The 26,190-nt window shown below is 38.1% G+C and overlaps 1 protein-coding gene across 1 annotated transcript; it reads left to right on the top strand.

Annotated features, from left to right (window-relative positions):
* Positions 1–95: 95 nt before the first annotated feature.
* ddx54 (DEAD (Asp-Glu-Ala-Asp) box polypeptide 54) lies at positions 96–15,108 on the top strand. Its single transcript, XM_036580174.1, has 20 exons — positions 96–215; positions 1,702–1,828; positions 1,903–1,973; positions 2,057–2,245; positions 3,568–3,617; positions 3,697–3,738; positions 5,371–5,466; positions 5,790–5,911; positions 6,730–6,791; positions 6,917–7,048; positions 7,936–8,146; positions 8,272–8,403; positions 9,082–9,303; positions 9,395–9,468; positions 10,456–10,659; positions 11,567–11,718; positions 11,844–11,957; positions 12,046–12,156; positions 12,282–12,373; positions 14,384–15,108. The coding sequence occupies exons 1-20, from the start codon at positions 96–98 to the stop codon at positions 14,626–14,628; spliced, it is 2,568 nt and encodes an 855-aa protein (XP_036436067.1). The 3' UTR covers positions 14,629–15,108.
* The last annotated feature ends 11,082 nt before the right edge of the window (positions 15,109–26,190 follow it).

The following is a 26,190-nucleotide window of genomic DNA, read 5'->3' on the forward strand; positions in this document are numbered from 1 at the left end:
ATTTCGTTAAATACCGTGTAGAAAATTTCCCTCGATCACTCGAGGGCGACTGAATAAGAGGTCAACAAAGCATTTCGCTTGTTTACACGGCAAAAATGGCACAACGAAAGAAGAAACTGACGAAAAAGAAGAAGAACCCGGCGCACAGAGAGCCCGATGCTGACTCAGATGGAGGAGATTTCGAATTGGCAGCCGAAATTAAAGACGACAGTGTGGTGAGCAGTTGAATAAACTTAAACTTTACTGGATTATTTCCACTGTGCTCGGGTTTGTGACCGTCACTTGAAGAACAGCTTCTCTGGTAAACAGCTAGTTAGCCAAAATGCTAATGTCTCTCCAATACGATTACAAATTGGCTTCTTTTACAATTCATTGTGAAGCTTGACCATTTAAAGTATTTGAAGACTTTGTAGTTCGCAAATGAAGCCCTGTTTTCTTTGTATGGTAATTATTTCCTTTGTGCTTCATTGCTAATCACATGAACAGTGTTTTCATTTTGCAGTTATGCAGTTCAGGACTGCATAAAAAGCATGCTTTTACTCGTCCTTCAGTGGCCGTACTGAGTGAAGTATCATTGTCAGTGTTTTAACATAATGAAGCATGGAAATACTACTAGAACTGTTTTAAAGGGGAATGCCTACGTTTGTGGCTAATTATAAACTTGTCATAAAATGAAGGAAAAACTACCACGTTAGCTAATAATATGTGCTCCACACTTCTAAAGCAAAGCAGTGCCCTGTCACATGTCTCTTGCTTGTTTCAGCATTTCATATGTACTTGTACATAGTGCCTGCACTTAGGGCAATGTCTTTGCTGTTAAGGAGTGTTACTGTTACCAGTATGCACTGATAATAAAGCATATACAGCAGTCATTGATGATGACCAACAACCGGTTTATTTTTCCCCACCACCTTACCCACACTTTACTGTCTAATTTCCACTGTCCAGTGCCATCAAGCTTACTGTACAGTATTATATAGTAAAGTTTATTGTATAGTGTTTTGTACAGTTTATGTCTTTGTTTTTTGTATTTGTTGTGGGATATGTCGATGGATATATGTAGACACCCAAACCAGCTATTGGTAGACAAGGAGACCAGTGATGGATATATAGGTCCAATATTCATTTGCCATATGTTTTGAAGAATATAGTGTGAAAATGTACAAGAACACATAAAAAAGTTAATTATAGTGTAAAATGTACAGGAGTACATCAGTAAATAGACAAAAATATCCTATAAGCAGCTCTTCACGATAAGAATAACAAAAAATATGTCATAAAATAATTAGCTCTCCAAAATCAAGCACATAAAGTTTAAGTCAGGCTTTGATTCAAGCTATGCAGTGTAGTGAGCTCTTGTATATTTAGTTTGCGTTAAAGCTGTTTAAGTGTTTCTCATTATTATTCATTATTTTTTGCAGAACTTTTGCTTGTAATGTGACATAGATCTGATTTTAAAATCTTTTTTTTTAAAATCAGATCTGAGCCTTTTTCGTTTCTGTCCCTAGATTGGATACCTATCCGATTTGTAGCCATGTGACTTAAATGAGAACGGTCAGATTGGCCCCTAAATCTGCTTGTCTGTTGTTGTTTTGTGTTAAACGTAATGCTCCAGTGTCTCAAAGTAACTGTATTTCATTCCTCACTCAACACATGCTGTGGAATGACAGCGCTAACTTTGACTCATCTGCTCCTCCACAGGTTGGTACAAAGCTGCCCCGCTTTCCTGCCTCATCTGATTGCCTGTCGGATGTGGAGCCAGACACCAGAGAGATGGTTAGAGCTCAGAACAAGAAGAAGAAAAAGTCTGGTGGCTTTCAGTCCATGGGTAAGACATTTTCTGACACATTTAAGGGTATTTAAACCAACTTGTTTACTAAAGTCCATCTTTCATCTGTCTAGGTCTCAGTTACCCTGTCTTTAAAGGAGTAATGAAGAAGGGCTACAAGGTTCCCACACCAATCCAAAGAAAAGTATGTCTGTTGTCCCTGTTCAGTCCATCATTCTTGCATGCCGACTGCATTGGGACTCTAATGACTTGCGTTCTTTGTCTTAGACTATTCCTGTAATCCTGGATGGAAAAGATATTGTCGCCATGGCAAGAACGGGAAGCGGAAAAACGGCTGCATTCTTGGTGCCCATGTTTGAGAGGCTGAAGGCCCCTCAGGCACAAACTGGTGCTAGAGCTCTGATCCTTACACCCACTCGAGAACTGGCACTGCAGACCATGAAATTCACCAAAGAGGTCAGTAGTGACAGTGATGTTATATCATAGTTTTTGTGAAAAAAATGTCACATTTGTGTTTTTGTGGGTGTTTCATGGGTATCATCAGTGCCTCTAGAACACTTAACATCTGCATGGATTGTAGGAAGACAGATTTATACTGATTCTAGAGGTCCTCTAAACAGCTACTGTATTTATAGTATTTGACTGTGAGTAGTATGCCATTAGGAGTGCCCTGCCGGAAATTGAAAGAAAATATTAAAAAATAAGCTGGCGAATAAGAAGCCAATGTCAAGTTTGTTACATTTACACACAACTAAGAGAGATTTTGCAAATGTTACAATCATTTGTAGATTTCTAGTTTACCTAAATAAATGCATCCGGGAATACCCATATTGATTTTGCTTTAGATGAACCACTAAACTTTTGCTTGGAAAATTTTAATGAGCATCTAATGAGCAGCACAGCAAGGCTACTACCAGCCATTGCAGTTGCAAGTTTGTGGAATGCGTCTCACTGGCTTACTTAATGCTGCATCCCAAACCATGCATTTCTTTACTGCACTAATCATTTCTAATGATAATGCACTTTTTTTTACTCACTATTTAGCATGTGGTTTGGAACACAGCAGAAAATCTCAGCTGTTCACATTTCAGCTTCCATTTGTTATCACTACAGCAACAAATCAAATAAGACAAAACACTCAAATATTTTGGTTGATATAAATAGAAAATAGTTTTAAACTGTTTGTTCCCCCAGAAACCATGTTTTACTGGTTTTGCTGAATTGGTTATGGCCTTGTTACATTATAAGAAACCATCACTGTGCTGCAGAATGAAAGTTGCCTACCAAAACAGTGGTAGCATGATTGCGTGATTTTATGATAAACGGCATAGTAACAAGCAGCTGATTGGAGTCAGCCATTATACCAGTGTCTGATAAAATTAAATTTGTTTTTCCCCTTTGTCTTATTAAATAGTTTATTGCTGTTTGATTTTGTAAAGGAAAAATCCCTATTGAATTGGAACCATTGGTCGGGATTCTTGTGTGCATAATCTGAAAGTGTGTGGTGTTTCATTCAGGGCAGATCTTATAGGGTGGGGATGATTAACAAGGACCAAAGACAAAAAAATAGGTGACAAATGTCAGTATGTGTGGGGTCTCTCACATTTTAAACATCAGTTAGATTTTTTTTTATGTAATCCTGTAGGGTGGGCCAGGCATTAGTCAGTTGGCATTTGATTTGAAGGCTGCATATCAAATTCATGTGTTAAAGTTATGGTTTATTGCTGTTTATTTATCAGCAAAGAGACTTTACTAACTGTCTGTGCTTTTATTTCAAGTTGGGCAAGTTTACTGGGCTAAAAACTGCATTGATCCTTGGTGGAGACAGGTACTTTAATCAGTCTCTCTTTCTGTTGACTTTTGGACCATGTGTATAAGAAGCATTGACATCTGCTCTTGTCTTCCAGCATGGATGATCAGTTTGCTGCTCTACATGAGAATCCAGACATGTAAGTACATCACTGAATCATTACTCTTGCAAATACTAATAAAGATTTGGACAAAACCCCTTTCCCTGTCACTGCCATTGAACCAGATGGGCTGTATGGCCAAAAACGTGCCACCAGGCTTGGAGGAGCAAAAAATAGAGATCTCACACAAATATACAACATATAAACTTTAGCCCTAAACTGTTCACAACATCCCCCATATAAGGTTATGTTCAACAGCTAAGGCCTCATCCCCATGTATCCATACAATTTGAATTTTGTCATACACCTCAAGAAGAACATGGTGAGCATCTGCACTGTACAAAATACAAAGTCTTCTGAGCAAAAGTCTGATTTTTCTTGAAAGTAAAAGCCATAAAAAATAAAAGAACGCTACTGCTTTCCGTGGGGTTGTTTACATTGCCATGCCTACATCACTGTCTCAAAAACAGTCCTGATCAGGCTAGAAAAGCTGAGTTTTTCACCCCATTTGAATTGTAGAGTTAAAATTTATAAAATGATTCTAATTAAATGATCATCAAGTCATATCCTTAGAATCATATCCTTAGAATCAAGGGATTTTAATATTTGCAGTTAGTTGAAGTGACACCCCATCTACAAGGACTGAGCACAGTACATTCTGACACCTCCATGTTAGGCTTTAATAAAAGGGTAAAGCCATTCACATATTAACATGTTATCAGCAGGATCACTTCTAAATTGCTGAGCACATAGAAACAAGTCATATTTCAGACATGGTTCAGCATAATTAATAAATGAAAACATCTACAAATGTATGCAAGTTAATGGCGTTATGTCAGCATTTTTAAAAAGCTGTGTTTTACCCGTCAACACAACAATGCTAAATTTTTTGTAGTGAATGAAAGTGCCATTTTTGTGTGGATAGGAGGCAAAATGCAGAAGAAAAAAGTTTTTCCGGAATATCTGAATATATGTGGTCGGAGACTCAGTGTAGGCTGAACAGCTCAGCATTTAAATAACTTACTAACAGTTAATTATAATATGTTATGATTTAAATCCAAGACATTAATTAAAATAGTAATAAGCTGACTATATACAACATCATCATTTATAGGGTACTTTCTTTTGGGGGGCTATTATTAACCCTTAAATTTCAACTTGTGAAAATAATACTTACTTTTTTACATTGCCCACACAGTGAGCATCATCATGTGGAGAATTTATTTTTTATTTTTTATTTTTAATGATTATTTTATTGTATGCATTATTCAATTATTCATGAATTTCAATGCTTAAAATGGGGCTATGTACTGTTATTTTATTCTGATATGAAAATATGTTAAAGTATAGTTAACAGCACTGTTTAAGCCTATTATGCTTTTACGCTTTCTTACGCCATGTAATAGCCTACCAAAGTTCTAGTGCCCAGCATGAAAAAAAAATTCTAGTGGAATCGTTGCCTTCAAACATCTGGAGATGTTTTTTCTTTTAAACATGCCACAATAGACGAAACCTGATCAGGATGTTCTGACTCTCTTGCTCGTGTTCATTCAACTCTGTTATGTTTTAATGTTGTGTACCACATTTGTCAAATAGTAAATTGTATAAATGAAATTTTGTCGAACTGTTTTGCTACTTGCTACTTACTAATTGTTCTCTGTATGTCTCCAGTATCATTGGTACGCCTGGTCGTCTGATGCATGTTGTCATGGAAATGAACCTGAAGCTGCAGAGCGTGGAGTATGTGGTGTTTGATGAAGCAGATAGGTAAGCACGTAAAGGCTTGTTTTTTTTTTTGAGTGTTTTCAGTGCTTGCCTTACCAGAGTTTCCAATGCAGATTAACACTTACATGTATTATTGATTCTGCTTTGACAGCTTCAGTTAACGTAAAACTAGACTTATTTTTCATCCATATAGAGCTTTTACATGGTTAAGGTCATATAGTCAAGTGTGTCACTGTTGTGGATATTGGCAGTTTTTAATAGGTATGTGATATGTTAACTCTATGTAACTATGTAACGTAGTACTGTGTTTAAGTCTAGGCTTGAAATTGGATTTCTAAATCAGTTCTTGCTGTGGTGTCTAACAGGCTGTTTGAGATGGGCTTTGCCGAGCAGCTGCAGGAGATCATCAGACGGCTCCCTGAAACTCGACAGACCCTGCTGTTCTCTGCCACGTTGCCCAAACTGCTTGTGGAGTTTGCTAGAGCTGGTAAGGGCAATTGTTTTGAAAGCATTGTTTATATGGCATATTATATACAGTATGAGTATCAGCAGTAGAGAATATGGATACCATGAAGCAATTTCTGATACGCATGTGTGATACTGAGTGATGCTTGCATGTCCGCCAGTAAATAGAGCTTAACTGTAGCAAGCAACGTTACAGTGGTGTGGGATTATTTTACATTTAAGATAAGCGGCAGTAAATGCTTGTTGCAAAATCTGTAACACCAATATTTTGAGTGGAGGCAATAGTGGTGGTTGGAAGGTATAGTTTTGTCCTAAAATTTATAGCGGTATGCCACAAATAAGCACAGATAATGCAATGTGTGGAATGTATGAGAGAAATGACTTGAGAAATTTGAACGTGAAACAACATTTAGCACTGTTATTGCCAGGTCCAGAGAAGCTGCTGTGTGCTTATGCGTACACGTCATAAATTTATCTAATTTTTTATTTTATCTATGTTTAGCTATTAGCTTTTGTTGTTAAATGTAGTTTTTATTGAAAAGGCACTCTAGAACTGTTGACTAACAAATACGTTGTCTTAAGCATCTAAAGTGGTTTTATTGGTGTGTGTGTGTGTGTGTGTGTGTGTGTGTGTGTGTGTGTGTGTGTGTGTTTCAAGTTTCAAAAGTAGAATGGTATAATAATCAGAATATATGGGCACCTACTGAGTACTTAGGTTTGACGGATCAGGTAGCAGGTAGGAAGTTTCGGAAGGGAAAGGTGGTATTGGGGCTTTGCTGTTCCTCAGTTTGACAAGCCTCTGACAGCACTGTATAATGAACTCTGTTCTTGCTCCTGCAGGACTAACTGATCCAGTGTTGATTCGTCTAGATGTAGATACCAAGCTCAGCGATCAGTTAAAGGTAAAGTCAATCAAACATCAGATTCAGCAAAGAGTACTTACAAATTATACCTAGACTAAGTTGCTTTAAGACAGCTAGAAGGTTGAATGCCACTTATGACACAGTCCCTTTTTTCCTCCCATAAGCTGGCATTTTTTCACTTGCGCCTGGACGACAAGCCAGCACTGCTGCTGCATCTCCTTCGTAATGTAGTTAAACCTCAGGAGCAGACAGTGGTATTTGTAGCTACTAAACACCATGTGGAGTACTTGAACCAGGTAAATGCTCATGCAGTTTTATTGTTGTTTTGTAAATAAAATATTGTAAAATGTCTTGTTCTGTTTGTTTATCAATTAAACAAATTGATACTTGTGTAAGGGTGGTTTCAGCTCACTGACTGCTGTAACAGTAACAATTAAACATACAGTACTGTGCAAAAGTCAGAGACCATCTTTCATTTATTTAATTTCAAATTTTAGATTATTCAGAGGAAAAACTAGATTTCGGAAAACAATTTAAAAATGTAGAGAAAGTGGGACGCCCAACAACAGTGCAGGAGCTGGTAAACCACCAAAACTGTCACCATCAAATAAACAGTACTGTAATCTTTGAGAGATAGCGGAAAGTCCAGGAGAAAGTCCTCCCATGGTTCAGATCTGAAAAAAAATCCACAGGTGTTTCTCTCTATCCTTCCACTGTCAGAAGACCACTCAACACTGTGGGTCTGAAAGGATGTGTAGCTGTCAAACCATTAAAGAGCAAAGAAAATGGCAAAAAAAAAACTTGCACTCAACACTGAAACTGGACGTCTCAGATGTGGTGTAAGGTTTTATGGATTTACTAGTGTACATTTGTAATTGGGATTAGTTGAATCATAAGAAGCAAGACAGCGCAAACAATGTCTAATACTGAACTTTGGAGGTATTTACAAGAAGCATGAAAAATTATCCCTGAAAATTTCTTTGATAAAATTTAAGCAGGTCTTTTTGTTTTTTTCCCTGACAGTAAAAAGTGAATAACTTGAACTTAATGGCTGTTTTGACCAGAAATCTGACTTTTGCACTATACTGTGTTTACCAAAAAGTGCTTGAAGAGATTTATATCTTCATTACACAGTGATGTTGACCTCCACAATAACATTCCATCTGTACTGTCTCTGTTTTAGCTGCTGACTGCAGAAGGCATAGAGTGTGCCTACATCTATAGCGCCCTGGACCAGACAGCCAGAAAGATCAATATTGGTCGTTTCGTCCACCGTAAAGCAATGGTTCTTCTCGTGACTGATGTGGCAGCTCGTGGTATCGACATCCCTCTCTTGGACAACGTCATCAATTACAACTTCCCCTCTAAGGCCAAGCTTTTCCTGCACAGAGTCGGTATGTGCACTGCAGTTCCTTGATTTAAGGTTTTGTAGGCAGATCTCAGCACCTGAAAAGAACACGAGGTTTGTGGTTCCCATGATTCTCATGCTGTGTTCTGATTGTTTTGTATCGTGGTGTAGGTCGTGTAGCCCGTGCTGGCAGGAGTGGTACCGCTTTCAGCTTGGTGTGCCCAGATGAAGTCCCATTTGTTTATGACCTTCACCTCTTCCTTGGGCGACCTATGGATCTTGCGACCCTTGATCACCCACAGGGTATCTCACTTCCATTAGATTCTGTCTCATTGCTCATGTTGATTATTGAAGTTGATAAGGTAGTGACATAATGGGCTGGTATGCAGTTTATGCAGTTACTATACACTGGTTGGTGTTTACTGTCTGTAATTCCACTAAATCTTTGTGATATGTGCAGTTGTTCAGAATACTACAAGTACTTAAAATTGGTATGAAATAAGGATATTTTGACATAATTGATCACTGTTATTAAAGTGTATGGTCATGTTGTCTCACGTCTGATTATCAGTATTTGATGCACTGAAACAGGGCTGTATATAAACTTTTTGAGCAGGCAGCACTGGTGCTAAAAATAGTCGCAGGCGTCACAAATTATAATGTAGCAGTAATAAAAAAAAAACAAAACATTGTAATGCTTCTAAAAAGTATTTATTCCGAAAGGTGGAACAATGTGTCATTTTAGCTTTTAAACAACAGAAACAACATGCATAATCTTTGAATTTTAATGTTCATTTAGTGAGACATACACAGAATTCAATTTCTCCACAATAGCAGCAGCATTTAAACAAAACAAACCCAATGTAGCAGAACCTCATAGAGACATGCATGCTACATTATAAGCAAAGTTCCTGGTATGTTTACATTCTCTTCTTCCTTTTGTTTACTCTTTTTATTTATTTATTTATTTTTTTGGTCTAGATGCTGATGGTGTCATCGGCCGTGTTCCGCAGAGCATCTTGGATGATGAAGAGGCACATCTCCTCACTTCCCATGAGAACTCACTAGACCTCCAGAACCTCAAACGGGTCTCGGAGAACGCTTACAAGCAGTACCTGAAGTCACGGCCCAGCCCGTCACCTGAATCCATCAAACGAGTGAAGAGCTCTGACCTGTCTTCCATAGCTGTTCACCCGTTGCTAGGTTTACATGATTTCTTATCAGTTATTAATTGTTTTGGACTATTTATGAGAACCTCTACCAGCTTAATGTCGCATTTCTGGGGTCCTTTCAGGGTCGGGACTTGAGAAGATGGAGCTGGAGCGATTGCAGATGGTTGACTCCATCAAGGCTTACAAGTCAAAATCTGTAAGTCAATATATGAGCAATGCTCTTTTTCAGTGTAGTAAGAATTTAGTAGTGTAAAGGCCATTGCACACTGAATACGGCGCCAATAAATGGCATGGAAATCTGAAATACACTGTTTTTTCGCGTTAGAAATACATACACGGCATTAGAAATACATACACGGCACGTGATTTGATTTTTTTTGCTTTTCATGTAATGGACAAACTGGGACATGCTGGATGCTTTCCACTTTGGAAAAGCACAAAACAAACAGGCAGAATAACTTCAAGTGCAAATAAGACATACTTTGCCCTGCACATAACTGGCAAACTGACACTGCACAGGCTCCTTTCCATTTTGAAGAGTCGAGAGCTTCATTGCTTCATTCATCATCAGAGATGTTTTTACACATATAACTCTGATGTTCATAGCCAAGTTTTGTGTCACATTTGAACTGGTTTTGGAGATTCTAATCTTTTTGATGATTGCACAGAAATTGCTGGGGGACAGCCATTCCGTCAGCTTGGTTTTTGCCATGCTAACACTAAAGTGACTGGTCAGAGAGTTCATATCATAGGTTTGCAAAAATCGGAAAATGGTGTTTTAAATAATGTGCGTTTTTGCTGTCTGATAAAATCATATTTGACTGTGAGTTATATACCTGCTCATACTGAAGGGGATTTTTCTAATTTCCAGCATAATTCAGTCATTAAGATGTAAACAAAGTCATTCAGAGTGGTTTGCTGATATGGTTCATTGTAGAGAAATCTACAGTCTAAAACCACCAGTGAACCTACATGTGTCTTTTTCGTTTTTATATATATATATATATATATATATATATATATATATATATATATATATATATATGTGCTTGATGATGAAATAGTATTAAAAGTATTAAAAATCTTTACAGCTTGTTTTGCCTTATAGCACCCTACATGTACCTCTCCACTATGAATGTATTTATGTACAATGCTTTTCTGACTTGCCTTTTGATTGTCTCAGACTATATTTGAGATCAACTCTAACAATAAAACCAATGCGAGTGAGGTGATGCGGGCGAAGCGGTCTCGGGACAGCCGACTGGTGGACAAGTTTCAGAGATCAAGGGAGGAGCTGCTGGCGGAGAGTCAGCTGAATAAGCCAGTTCCTCGGCCTGCTAGCTCAACTGAACCGCAATACAGTGATGAAGAGGAAGAGGATCTTCGGGTAAGTATAGAGGATACACTTGCTGAGATTACCTCTGAAAACATTTATTGCTTTTATGTTTGAACTAAATGTTGTCCAAAAATGACAATAAATAGCCTGTGTATCTGATTATTTTGCACCCACCAGATGGTGGAAGGTATGTAGATGCAAAAGTAAACACTAGTATGATGTTTATCAATGATATGAATTTACAATTTACACTATTGTGGGTGCGGTTGTCACGTTGTATCAGCTAAAAGTGGAAATACTAGCAGCCTTTTTGCCCCCTGAAAAACATAAAAACCATGCAAAAATCTTTCCACAATATGTCCAAAAGTTTGTAGATACCTGCTCATCTTCTAAAATCAAGATTATTAATAAGGAGTTCTCCCTTTGCTGCAGTAACAGTCTCTAGTCTGCTGAGAAGGCTTTACAAATATTGTACATTGCTGTGAGGATTTGATTGCATTCATTTACAAGAGCATTAGTGAGATCAGGAAATGATGCTGGATGATTAGTTATGGATCATAAACACCACTTCAACTCATCCCCAAAGGTTTGAATAGTGCTCCATCACAGAACACAGCTGGAAGACTTTGTTTGATATATTGCACATAATGAACTTAAACTCATGTGCAGCTGCTCCAGACCTTGCCATTCTGTTGATCATATTGATAACTAACTGTGGATAATAACCATGGAGATTACACAAGTGGGAGCGATTGAACAGCTGTCAACAATGGTTGCACCTGAAAGTAACTGAATTTAACTGAAAGTAACTGAAGGAGTGTCTGGATACTTGCAAAAGTATTTTTTTTAAATGTATTAATTAAGCAAATAACTGACTATTTTTAAGACATCATGTTGTTATTGTTCTGTTGATATCATGATATAAACTTAAAGTTACAGTACTTATCTCTATTACCAGGGCGTGTTCTCAGAGGTGGTTGGAGGAAAGAGACGGAAGCAAGATGAAGAAATGGAGGTGGACAGGCCTAAGAGCAAGAAGAAAAGGCAGTCAGGTCAAGATGAGGAGTTTTACATCCCCTACAGACCCAAAGACTTTGATTCAGAGCGGGGGTATGACTATAATCTTCATAATGCATTATTAACACATGGTCATCTGTAATGTGGCTCCTGTATAGCCGTGCAATATGTATGCTGTGGAGATTGGCGTTCTGACTGTGGTGGCCATTTTTTGGCAGACTCAGTCTTGGGACTGAAGGCAACACGTTTGAGCAGCAGGCTTCCTCGGCAGTGCTGGATCTTATGGGCGATGAGAGCAACACAATGAACCAGCACAAGAGCATGATGAAATGGTGAGTGGACAGACACCTTCAGACCTAAACCCAGCAGATGTACAGTCTGCAACAAAAAATGACTCAAACGTTTTCTCTGACTCTCCAGGGATCGCAAAAGAAAACGTTTCATCCGTGACACAGGAAAAGAAGATAAAAAGAACAAGATAAAAACGGAGAGCGGACAAGTAGTCAGTGCTAAGAAAAAGAAGAAGAACTTGTATCCTTTATCTGTTTTACTCTGTGTAATTATGTCGATGCTGAATGGATTTGATTGTGTGATGAACTCTTGCCTTCTTGAGCGTTTCTAGTGCTGTTAGGATTCATTCCTTTACTTTGCTGCAGCTATGAGGAATGGAAGAAGAAGTACAAGGTGGATGATGATGTGTCTGATTCAGAAGGAGAGAATGGAGGAGGGAGGCGGCAGAAATTTGCAGGTATGAAATCATGCCCTCATCCACGGGCTAAAGTTTAGGATTTGGTTCTCTGTGTGCTAGTTTTGGGTTTTCCAGACATAAATATTTGATTATAAGACAACATAGATTATTTATGGGGTTATTTAGGCCAAGAGAGACACTCTGGGCAAAATAATGTAATCATCACGGCATCTGTTGTAAACATGCCTACTCGCCTCATACAGCGGTGCCACAATTTTCTCTAAAGCTGTGTTTACACTGAAGGTGTAAGTGGCCTAAATCTGATATTTTTCTTCATATGTGACACAGATTTGTGACAGCATCTTCAAAATGACTGTTACTATGGTTACGCTTTGTAATTTTCATTTTGGAGGAGGAGACAAGCATGAGCAGTATACTAATGAAAGAAATTGGACTAATAGCTATTCAAAATAACGTTTTCCTCAAGGACATTTTTCAAAAATAGAAAGAGTAGGTGCTTCACAAAGATCAAGTCCCCTTATCAAATATGTATCCTATTGCTAGCTTTGTTCTTCATGGCAGGCAAACGAAAGAGACTGACATTCCTTTCTCTGCTAGATCAGGTTCCATAATTAAAACAAGCACGAAGAATTTGTATTCTTTTCTGTAAACTTTGTCCTGTATGGCCGTTTTGGTGTCTGCTGTTTGGAATTTAAGATTAAAGCAGCAGTTTACACAAGTTAAAGTCACATTAACCCCTTAAAATCCCAGACTTATTACACACTAAAGCTTATTTTTTAGTACCTATAGGGACTTCCATGTAAACTAGTTGAGCTAATCTTAGGTTATAGAAGTGTGTAACAAAACTTGGGGACCTGCCAGCGGGCCCTGGCCATGTAAGAGTTAAAAAGATAATGTGAACAACCAAAAAACAAAATGTGCATCTGAACGTAGCCAGTTCAAAGTTTTTGATGATGTAAGTGGGAGGAAAACACAAACCCCTTTATCTCTGTTTGGGGGAATTCCCATTTGTTGTGTGATGCATTTGCGTAATGCATGCTGGGTGTTATAGTGAGAGAACTTTGATAAATTAAAAGGGATGCAAAATCATGAATTCTGGTAAACCAGTAAAGATGAAGGATGCAGTGCTGTGCTACAATATTATTGTGTAACATAAAAAATCACGTATTATGTGCCAGTTTAGGCCAGAATGCCTTTTTAAACTCTGTGCACAAAACTATCCTGATGACATTTAGTATATTGATGTGATGGGTTAAAAATATAGTTATCAGCATTGGTGAGTTGCCAATTTGCATGATGATAATGCATGTTTTACATTTTCAGTTAAAATCAGACCCTATTACACATTCTTTCACATGCACTTTTAAACCCAATTTCTTTTAAACAAAGTCTTTTCCAGTATAGTATTTAAGAATCTTTGTAAAGATCCTCATGGCTTGCTGTTGTTTGGTTAAGTCCTCTTTTATTGTTTGGCCTCTTTAAAAACCTCTAGGCCTGCTGCCAAAGATGATTTAGTAATTAATGGGTTATTTTATCAGTGCATCTAAATTATTGGTTCTCACCACCCTGCACATTTTAGAGTTTCCCTGCTCCCAACACACCTGACTCAGTTAACAAGCTATGCAACAAGCCCTTCTGGGGTGAGCAGGGACAACACTACAACATTAAGTACTTCAAGACATTGAAACATTTGACATATAACTAACACAGTCTAATTACTGTAATAGGCTACATGGTAAGCTTTAGCCATTTCATTATTCTGACAAATAATGACAAATGAAGAAACACAAGCACGTTTATTTCCTCTGGTTTAAGCAGGCTTCTCTCTGTTTTTACCATACCACCTGTCATGCAGAAACAGGTTATGGGAGAAATATGCTGTAAATATTGATTAAGAGGTTCCTCAGCCTGTACATTAGGGTTAGAAGCAGACTAAAATGTTAATTGTCTCAATAATATGTTGATTATTCTAGAGTAGTGCAATCGGTACTGATAGCACTAATAAAGAGGTTTTACTACATAATGTATGTGTGTGGACATCTTTCTCAGGTCGGAGGGGCCGGAGGGGAGGCAGCTCTCAGCCCCAGAGCAGGAGCGGCTCACGGGTACGTTCAGAGCTGAAGAGCCGTGAGCAGATTCTCAAGCAGCGCAAGCAGCAGTCTAAGCAGCAGTTCCTGCAGAGTGGAGGCTTTAAGAAGCTACGTGGCAGAAACAAGCAGCGTCTCCACGAGGTCATGAAGTCTGGCTTCGGCCGTGGCCACTTCAAGAAAGGCAAGATGAAGAAGAGACTGTGAGACTCTAAGGGTCGAGTAGTTGAATGCTGGCCAAATTCCAGTCTCAGTTAGCCACAACAGCTTTTAACCTGTGTCACTTTTGCTACGGGAAACGAATGGGTTGGTTTTAAAAGGCCGCTATTAAATATTTGTCTTCAGTGGCATATTATGTGACAGGTGAAACAGAGTTTAATGACCCTACTGCCTTATTTCTCTCACTTCTGTTGAGGTATTGTGTTGGGCAAATGGGAAAGGACAATATAAGAGTAATAAAATGTCAGAGACCATTTATAATGATAAAGACATCTTATACACTGCTACAGTTGTATGCAAAACCTTGGGCACCTCTAGTCAAATTACATGTGAAGAGGTTCATTCTGAAATGCTGTATGTCCATTTGTATCAGTATTGGATATAAGGACTTTTTTGAAAAGAATAACAGATTAACATTTGTATTTCTGTAATAAAAGTGGTATTGATCATAAGTTGGCTTCCAACGCCAACATGCTGCTCTTCATTGTCATTTTATTTCTGTTAGCTAGAACCATGAAACTTTGTAGAGCCTGTATGGGAATAGTGTGCTTACAGTTTTTGTACAGCATTTGTTCAAACACTTTTTTTTCCATAGAAAATGAATGGCTAAATGTTCAGAAAGTTCAAAACTAACTACCCCATATAATGTCACAAAGAACTTTTCACACTCCACCTATTAATCGTTACATACAGACAGACAGACATACATACTAGCACACATATACACACACCTTAGCAACCACCTGGGATAGCATAGCAAAGTCCTTGCAACCACCTGGGATACCATCTCAACAGGTTTGTCATGCCAGTTTAAAGTTTCGTTCACAAACTTTTTTCTTTTTTTAACTTAAGTTAAAAAAAGCTTTTGAAGTGGTCTATAATGCATTTTGCAGCCAAACCCTTCATGTATTGTTGATTTTCAAAGTGAAAATAAGTACATATCCTCTACAGAGAACATACTTGTGCATATTTTAGTGCACAATTATTGTTTATTTGCAGAATTTAACATATTGAAGGGAAAAACATAAAATGTGGTCTGTGCCAAAGTAATGGCATATTTTATATTTGTTCTTTCCAATATGTTAACTTCAGCAAAGTAATAGAAATTGTACACTCAAAAGTGACATTTAAATTTGTTCCCTGTAGAGAATGTGTTAATGTAGAAAAAAGCAAAAAATGTCATTTGGCTGGGAGTGTTCAGACTTTTGCATGTAAGTGCATACCTGAAGACAAGTACTCTGTAGAATTCAGTTCTAGCTGATGCAACATCAGTGAGGGAACTTTACAACCTATAGCCAATGACTTGTGTTAAAACTTTGTTATATACAGTTTGTACATGAGTGTTTTTTGTATCTGTGGTCAATACAGATGCTAAAGACAAAATTCCACTGTGTCTTTGTTGGCTTTGTTAAAATTGTATGGGTATTGAAGCGTAAATTCAGTCATTTGCAGCCAGTGGGATTACAAATCATGATCAGGGCCTGTAGTGATGAAGCTTCTCAGGGCAGGAGTGCTGAGCTAGGCTAGATCTGTTCTGATCAGTAAGGTCATAGTAAATAAGAAAGGAGTATAAATCTAGGATCAGCACTCCTACTCCTGAAGAGTTTATCCACAAGATGGCAGCAACCTGCAATTTGTTCAATTTATCCATCTTCATCCATATTAATATACAATGCCGGGTATTACACTGCTCTAAAGAATAATTTGTCTTTAAAAGAAAGATGAAAAATCAGACCTTAAAAATAGAAGGTCTTCAAAAAATTCCACAGTGGGAGCCTTGCTGGTTCTACCACAGAAGTATGCAGTCAGTTTCTCGACATGTGTGGAGACCTTTGATGGGGCCCATCTGGATGTACTTAGATTCTCGCTGTTGTTTAGTGATATGTAACCTGTGTTATCACTGGGTTATCTGTGGCATATCTGAGTTATGCCTGGATCTGATTGACCACAATGATGATTTGTGAATGGCCCTTCCGACTCTCAAATATCGTAGACCTACAAACTGTACTGTTACAGTGAGTTGCATATCTGATAGGTATTTGCAAAGCAAGCAAATTGCCCTGGTGCCTCACAGACCCTCGCTTACAGTTAAATATTCAGGATTCTTTCTGATAACAACCGAATGTCAGACAGCATAAAAACACAATGATAAGATGTACTGACCTTTTGCAGGGTTTTTGTGATTTAGTTTACCGACTGCAAGTCGTTCATTTGCCAAATTCTTGATATATTTTGATACGATCTGGTGTTAAGTTATTGCCATAAATTGCTTTTACATGTAGTTAGCTTGATAAGTAGCTTTTTCAGAAAACTGTATTTGTGCGACTCACCTCAGTAAAGTTATGCCATAAAAGAGTTTGGATCACATGAAGAGTAATGGGTGAAAGCTTGGCTTACCAAATGTGGCAGGTGTAATAAATCATACAGCACATACAGACAAACAGATGCAGGCAGGAGAATCACACAAACATTTTTGTTGGTATGTATATACATTTATAAATACATTTCAGACTTTAACTGACTTGCACTGTAGACTAAAATCATTTTGCATTAAATGACTCTATCCCTTATTTAAGTTTATTTTATTAAAACAAATGGTTGGACATTCCATTTTGTCACTAACAGAACAATTACAACATTATCAAAACCTTACTAAACGCTTTCAGTAATGACAAATTTAGATAATTTTGAACATAACTCAAAGAACGCTAGTCAGTACATGACTAGCAAACACAGCTTTGAACAGCTGTACACACATAAAATCATAATATTTTTCATTAAAACACAAAAAGTTGACTTAATTGCAGACAACATGTGTTTCGTTAGTGACAATTCTTAATGTTACACACTGATTTTCAGACTTTGGGACACATTTACTTAAAAACAGTGGGATCTAACTGTTCACCATGTGGCTGAGGGACAGGGATGCAGTCTCACTTGTTGCTCTAAAATACTGGGGCGTGGCTAAAATACGCCCGACTATTCACTAAAACTGTGTTTCAGTAGTGATATAAACAGTATTTTTTTTTTTTAAACTTTTGATATATATATAAAAAACCTCATGATAAATCTTCACTGTAAAAGAAATCAAAAAGATAAAAAAAGTATTATTTTCACTAGTTAATTTAGGGGGTAGGGTTTGGGACAGCCACCTTTCAATAGAAAGTATCTATGAATGATGATTTTGCACATATTTAGCTTATCACTGTCTCAAGTAATGCCTTTGGTTTATATAGACGATAACATAATCCTTGTAAATATCTAAGCTCTGAATATTTTTTTGTGAGATTGCACTTTAAACTAATTCAGTGGAACAGTTCGTATATCATGTAGCATTCATTCATTACCATTTAAACTGCATCAGTTCAGCAGCATCTCATTTTGGTTTTTACTAACTATATATTTTTTTTATTGTTGATCAAAATTAATAACTTTTTTATACAAGCAGCACACGTTTGCAACAAATGAAAATGTAGACATTGCTCTGATCACCAGCCATTTGTCAATAATTCAGCTGAAAGTGGTGGGAGTGCAAATGTTTCAACTTGCCCCATAGGTAGTGTCAGTTGTAGCAGACTGAGGGGCTAGTAACATTCGCTAGAAAAGTCAGTCTGGCAAGTACAGGTCTGTGTTGTTTAATCCAAATATTCTTTCCAACTGAAAGGCATAAAAATATACACATCAAGACTAATGAAAAGCCTGTGTGAGAAATCTAACAATTATTTTTGACCACAAATTACAGCAGCAAATATAAGCATGCTAAAAGACATGTTATCTACAATACTTCTTCAGGTTTTCATTCAGTGAATAAAGAAAAGGCAGTGTTGAAATTATGATGGGAAATAACCTGCTCTTATTAATATTTTCAGCAATTTACTTGTGGCCTTATATTAAAACTAAACATGCTCTCTGTGGAGGCTGTACTTTAGCCTGTCTAGTGCTCTCTGTGAGTTGTTTATATGCTTTACAACAGTGGTTGAAATTCTATATAAAGCTTTAGAAATTGAAAAAAAAAACCCCACTAAATATAACATTAAAGCCACCTCCTTGTTTCCACTTTGTAGTTCTACTTTTTTATTACAGACTGTGGTTCATTTGTTTCTCTGCATTCTTCATAATACATACTTGCTTTGCATACTTTGTTAGCCTCCCTTTACCCTGTTCTTCAAAGGTCAGGACCCCCGCAGGACCACCACAGAGCAGGTATTATTTGGGTTTCTCAGCACTGCAGTGACACTGACGTGGTGGTGGCGGGTTAGTGTGTGTTGCGCTGGTACAAGTAGATCAGACACAGAAGTGCTGCTGGAGTTTTTATACACTATGTCCATTCACTCTCCACACTATTAGAAACACTTACCTTGTTGGTCCACCTTGTAGATGTAAAGTCAGTAGCTCATCTGTTGCTGCATAGCGTGTATTGGTCATCTTCTAGTCCTTCATCAGTGGTCATAGGACACTGTTGGCTGGTTATTTTTGGTTAGTGGACTACTCTCAGTCCAACAGTGAAACAGATATTTTTGGTTAGAGGACTACTCTCAGTCAAACAGTGACACAGATATTTTTGGTTAGAGGACTACTCTCAGTCCAACAGTGACACAGAGGTGTTTACAACTCCAGCAGCACTGCTGTGTCTGATCCACTCGTACCAGCGCAACATACACTAACACACCACCACCACGTCGGTATCACTGCAGTGCTGAAATCGTACAGCACAGAAAGCACAGAAAGCTTTCTAAAAATGCAATTCCTTTTTAACAAGCACTTGCATGACGTTTTATTCTGAACCTTAATTAGCACATAGAAGCTGCACCTAAACAAGGCATAATGCTTAACTTAGACGCTTTGCCATGGCGAGCGAGCCACGGTGAGAGAGCCTGGACGTGCGAGTCTCTCTTTGCGAGGGTGCCTCAGATCCGCCGCTTGCCAAATAACTTTTGTACGAAAGTCACTCATGATGCAGAGCCAGTTTGTCCGATAGAGAAAGTATTTCAAAATTAACGACAAAGCCAATTAGTTCAATGTGGTGGCTGAATCACTAGCCACTTAAATATGTATAAATGAAAGTTATGACTGATGTTTTAAAGCGTTCTAAATCTAGTTATGTGTTTAAATGTGTAACGTGAATCAAAAACGTAACTGGCTAGCTAGCATGTTTTTTTAAGCCACTGTGAGGCCGGTGTACAGAGTAGCGAGCAGTTAGCCGTTAGCTAACCGAAGATGATGTAGAGGTAACCTGTTTTTAAGTGATTTATTGAAACGAAAATAATCGAACAAAACGAAGACTTTAACATGTTTCACAAGCAGAAAACAACAGTTATTTTTAGTACCGAAAGGCGGACAACGCTGGAGTACGCTAACTAGCTGTCAAAGCCGAATTTATACGCTAGGTTAGTTTGTTTACTTGTGTTGGAGTTTTCTGGAAGGTTCCAGTAGCTACATCAGAATCACCTCTCCAGAATAGCCAAAGTGAAAGACTGAACTTCAGTCCATCTTGCATGCTGTCATAAAAATGTCTTTTATATTGTGGTCTTCTGTTGTGGAAACGTACGTAGTAACAGCTGACAACTTCCTAATTTATACAGTAGGTTTTGATAAACTTCTAGATGAGCCGCTTTATCACAGTGTCAGTCTTACATAGATTCCAATATTTATCCTCAGGAAAAATGCCTCTCCTTTGCTTGGGAGCCTGCATGTGAGCTATTAAAACCCCTCAGATAGGACCTAATCCCCGGGAGGGACGAGAGACCACAGCACTCTTGAGTCGTCCTATCGCATTGCTCTTTTCGAAACCCCAGCTCTATTCTGAAGTGAAGAGAAGCGACCACGTTATCTTCGTTCCCAGGGCTGACACAGCATCCACTTGAGATAGGAGTGAGAGACTGCTGCTGCACGCCATGGTGAGACCGCAGTAACCCAGTAGTCTGTATGCTTGCGAGGCTTTGTAATGAACCCACTATCGAAAGCTGTATAGTGTGCGTTATTGGCCTCTATGGGCCTTGTCTAACGTTAATTGCAGTCTATGAAAACTACTGTTGTGTAGTTTCAGCAAAGTTAACATCGAAGGTCATAGAGTGATCTCGTTGAAGGGCTGATGGACTGACTGCCCTTCAGCACTTTTTATAGATATCCATTCTTCGGACCATCCACTAAGTCCGATTAAGGCCAGGATGACTGACATGCTGGATTGATATTTCCTGTTATTGCCTTGACCCCTTAGCTGTTGAATGTCCAGGGTGCAGAGTTGTTGACATTGCATCTCAACAATGGGAGCCCTTAACTTTTAGTCCTCGAGGCACACGATTCACGATGCTTCTTGTTTCAGCAATCTACCCTGTCATGGATGTTCAGACTGCATTTTTCCTTTGGAGACTTAAAGGAGAATGCAATTGATTTTTTAAAAATTCCTGCATAATTTAATGGTTAAGATATAAGAAGTGGTGGTGACAGGAACTAGATGTCTGAAAAGTGTACTTGCTCTAAAAGCTCTCTCTTAGAATGTTGTTACATAAAAAGATTATAAATATGTTGGACGATTCTTGTAACAGCATTTTTCAGTACTTTTGAAAAAAAGACCTAAAATGTATTTTCAAAGAGCCATTTGTGGCAGATATGTACATGCAGGGTGTTGTAAGGCAAACTAGTCCCTAAAGACAGATTATTCTGATTAACCACCATTTTACCATTATCAACATTACGTATAGCAAGAGACATGTGTAGCTTCATTGGTGTTTTTGGATAGTAAATGAAATGGCTATATTTGTGTTGTAGATGTTGTGACCTGTGGTTCTTATTACCAGCCCTGTAAAGAGTAAGTAAGTTTTTCTAAGTAAAGGCTAAGGTAAACAAGTCTGAATAACATTGTTTACATCTCACTGATTGAATTTTGCAGAAATTTTAAAACATTGGTTGAATTCCTCTTTAATAGAAAGCCTGGTAGCATTATTCAGCAAGTGGAGTAAAGTTATAAAGAGGCCCTTCATAATATCAGTTTTGATAGCTTTCGATAGTAGAGCAAGCATCACACTGAACATTCTCTCTTCTATAAGATTGTCTTACCACTTTGGAAAATTGGGCCTAACTTATCCGCTCACTCACTCACTCACATCTAGCAGACTGAAGATTCTCACATCTAACAGGCTAAGGTTCTCTATAAGGGGAGCTTTTAGCAGTTATGTAGCTGTTGGTGCTTCACATCAGAGACACTGTGGGTCCTTATTTCTGATTTGGCACTATTTTACCATTAACAAAGAAATTTTTCCATTACAAAGAAAAGTATAGGTTTACATTTAGTACATAAAATGACTATTTGACTGTTTGGATCACAAGCCCTGGTGCCTCATTTCTAAAACATTTTTGTGCACAGACTTGACCTTAAAAAAGTAGTATGTGAAATTTCACGTGTAAGTAGCTATTTATAAAACGTGCATAGGTAAGTGCAAGTTTTTAGCCTAATGTACGAATGACAGTCCGAGAGAGCCGCAGTGATTAGAGTATGTGATTTGTGAATGTAGTTTTTATAAGACAGTTATATGCGGTTGCTAAGAACATATCCTTACAACAATTTTAGAATGAAATTGAGAATGACATTTTATATACGAGGACCCTGTCTCTAGTTTCTGTACAATGAACCAGTTCACATCAGACCACCCTGAATGACTTTGAGTTATGCAAAAACTAAAAAGGAAAACTTTTTTTTTAATATGTTGAGGCTGTCTAATTTAGAAAATGTATTACAAAAGTAGCTTAAAGAATAACTTGAAGAAAATTGTACACATCCTCTACCGATGACATGTTGCCCATCTCTAACACCAGGGCTAGTGAACATTATCCACAAGATGGCACTGACTAGCATGAAAAGCGCCAGTTGCTTCAACCCCCTTGGCTGCCCCCTCACCTTTGTTCTATGCTCTTCAACTTTATGAGGCAGGCTTAAACATAATCATTTACCTAGCTTGTCCTTGTTTACTTTACTTGTTTAATCCTTCATTTTGTTCTGGAGGTTCTTCGCTCATGGTTACCATGGTGTGCTTGATGTAGACTCTGCTAATTGGGACCATAGGACCCACTCTGTGAATTTACATGCCTGTGCACCTCTGTAAAGGCCTCCAACCCCCTATAGGGAGTAAACGCACAGTGCAGCGATCTTATTGGGCGACCAGGAGCCAATGGTGCAGTGACATGAGATCTGTTCTTCGTGTGTGGAGTCGGGGAATGTAGACTCATACCTGCTGGGCTTAAATCAGCTTTCTGGTTTTTAATGGCGTAAGTGGGCATAGTTTTCAAAGACCTTTTCTAGATCTATGGGCACCAGATGCGAAGTTTGTATGACTCTACCGAAATACTAGAGTAATCTTGACTGGTAGTGCACTTGCTTTAATCACCCAACACTCTACAGCTTGTAGCCTGGGTCCGAATCAAACATTTTTGCTATGCCCTCAGATCCTAATTATTTGAGGAATTTTATTTGTATGTTTAAATACCACAATTGTATTTCCCTTCCTACTTTGAAACTTTTTGGAATAGGCTCAATTTATTTGACCTTTGGAGTTCTCTTGTGCTTCCTCCCAGCCTTCCAATCTTTCCCAATGCTTTGTGTCTGATGATGTGCTTATGGCATACCATACACACTGAAATCCCATTTATTCCAATAAAGCAGGGAGAATTAAACTTCTTCTCCAGCTCCTGCTACCACCTGTCATTGACACATGAAATATGGGTTAAGCCCACTGTGAGGCGGGCTGCAGGATGATCTACTCAAGTCTTTTTTTTCCCGCTACGATAAATCTGCACGCACCCTATTCAAATGGCTAAGTGAATCTGAAGCGCAGGCATTTAGTTACACCACACGGAGAGAGAATGTGCTCTGTCTGCTCACTGGAGTCCTCTCAGCACGCGAAGCTCTCTCTCACTCCTCCTTTATAGTCTTCCCCTTGTTCCCTCTTTTTATCCCCTTTTTTTCCTTGCCATTTGGTTAGACTATAAGTGAACTGAGGTCTGCTAATAGTTTTGAAGAACGTGGATGAGGTGGCTAATCATTTCCATCAAACACTGAAGTTTTTTTTATCTTTTTCTGTGGGCACAGCGCATATAATGTGTAGTTGTATTAGACTTCCACTGACTCAAATCTTAAGCTGCTAGAGTCTTATGTATAGAGCTTTATTAGTGTCCAGTATAAGAAATGTTTTGCATTACAGTGAATAGTCTCTGTCTGTCTATCTATCTATCTATCTATCTATCTATCTATCTATCTGTTTGTCTGTCTGTCTGTCTGTCAAACACTTTATGACCGATGTCGATATTAGTTGATATCCCTTTCTTGTGTATTTTACAACAAGCTCACGCAAGTCAGCAGTGTGCGCTGCAGTGTTCAAGACAGGGCAAAGATAAGGGATGGTCATGAGTTTTAATGGCTGGCTCCAATTCATCAATTTTTATTAACCTTTTCATTTAACCCAAGCTCACATTGTGTAGTCTAAATTAACAAATGAAACACGCCAACACTGTCCTGTATTTTCTGTTAGCCAAAGTTACAATATAAATAACATTAAATAACATTGTAATGGGGCAGACTGGCATTTTAAAAGGAATGTAATGTGAAATAAAAATAAATTGCCTATTTAAATACCATGAAACAATTAAAAGGCTAACATTGAAAGTAAGAGGTAATGTAGCACAACAAGGAGACATGCATAATTATGCTACAACATTATGGTATATGTATAGCGGCATCATAAGTGCACTTAACCTGGCACATGTTATACACTAGGCCTGTCACAATTATTACATAATCGTCTTATTGCAGTTATTTAAGCTGACTAGTTATTTTGCACATTTGTTAGCTTTCACACTCATATTTACCTTGCAACAAACAGAATGTGAATTGGATGCATTTTTATCTGTTGGGTTTATGCAAATGCACGTAAATAAATGAAAGCATAAAACACATTTAAAGACAAAAACTTGTGACTCATGTAACACTGTTAGAAAGCAGAGGTGAGTAACGTGTTAGGAGCTACTAAGTATTGGCAGCTAGGAAGAAAGAGCAATTTGGCCACTTTAGGCTTGTACTACTATAGTTACATACAATGAACAAAAACACAATTAAATGTTAATCAGTTTTTGATATAGCAGTTTGTTGTCAGCAGAAATTTCATGATTGTTACACAATAGCAGTACAGATCTGCCAAAATGAAAATAATAAATTGGCCAATTGCATGTTTGGAGTATAAATCGGCATTTTCCGATTGTACATTCGCGTAAAGATGGATCACTAACTACTGTGTACATCTAAACTATTATGTAACAATAGTTTATCTTATTTCCAGATACTTCCAGAGTCAGTTACAATTGTGGGAGAAAATAGTGATAGGAGTCTTGCCGAAAGACTCTTATTTGTAATTTTTCTTTTCTACTGGGAATCTCCAGTTTCCTTTGTGTGGGGTGGTGGTGGTAAGTGAGTTGAAAACAAGGCAAATGTCCAGCACTAGTTACTACATGTGCCAGAGTATGCATGAGCTAAAAATAGGGCCCTTATTTAGTGGTTTTAATATTGGAGTGGTAATAATAATTACAGTTTCCTGTGTATTGACAAGTAGTATATCAATTGATGATATATATTGTGCACTATGTGATCTCAATTTTGTGACTTGGAACATAGGCACTTTGTGGAACCTATACTGTGTACTATCAGGCTATAGGTCATGCTCTGAAGGGTTATTTTGGGGGGTGCTCAGACAGTCATGGTCTGATGAGAAAGCCCTTATAAAGACGTCGGACCGACTGGCAGTGGGAAAAGTGGGTTATCACTGCAACCGCTGTGCCTCGTGACACTGACTCGTTTGCATCTAGTCAACACCTTCCATCCATTCCCGGGCTGACCGGCCCCTAGCTTCCTAAGGCAACCTCTGTCTTTCTTGGGCTCTCCTCATGCATTAGGGCCTGGAAAAGAAACCCCTCTCTCCATGTGGCTTATATTGTTCATGAAAAATCACTGGCCTCTGGCATGGCTATACCAGCGTTAAAGGTTTGCATTGTTAATGGCTTTTTACTGTTAAAACTCTTTTGGAATGACTCACTGGTGAGAGCTGATATATTTTGAATGTGAATTAGATTCATTTTCTTATTTGATTGGTAAGAATCAAGGTTTACTTCAGAGGTACTGCTCGTGTTGTTGACGTAATATGTTTTCTTTGTCTATCATTCTTTGTTTATTCTCTTAAAACACTCTTAAAAGTGGAAGTGCCAAAAAGGTTCTTTGGAGCAATACAAGAACATTTATTTTCCCTAAAGAACCTCACTGGGGCCTTTTTTGTAAATGACATGTGAGTATAAAGAACATTTACAAAGTTCAGAGAAGTTTCACATAATGTAAAAGTTCTAAACCGGGGTATCCAATCTTATCCTATCGTTCTAACAAAGCAGAATCTTACATGATAAATTGTTGAAGACTGAGACCGAATGATTAAACGAGTGGAATCAGGTGTGCCCCTGCTACTTTGGACTGAAAACCTGCAGCCACTCCGGCTCTTTGTGGATAAGACTGGACACCCC

This window comes from Colossoma macropomum, unplaced genomic scaffold (genome assembly GCF_904425465.1).
Source record: "Colossoma macropomum unplaced genomic scaffold, Colossoma_macropomum, whole genome shotgun sequence".
NCBI classification, from domain to species: Eukaryota; Metazoa; Chordata; class Actinopteri; order Characiformes; family Serrasalmidae; genus Colossoma; species Colossoma macropomum.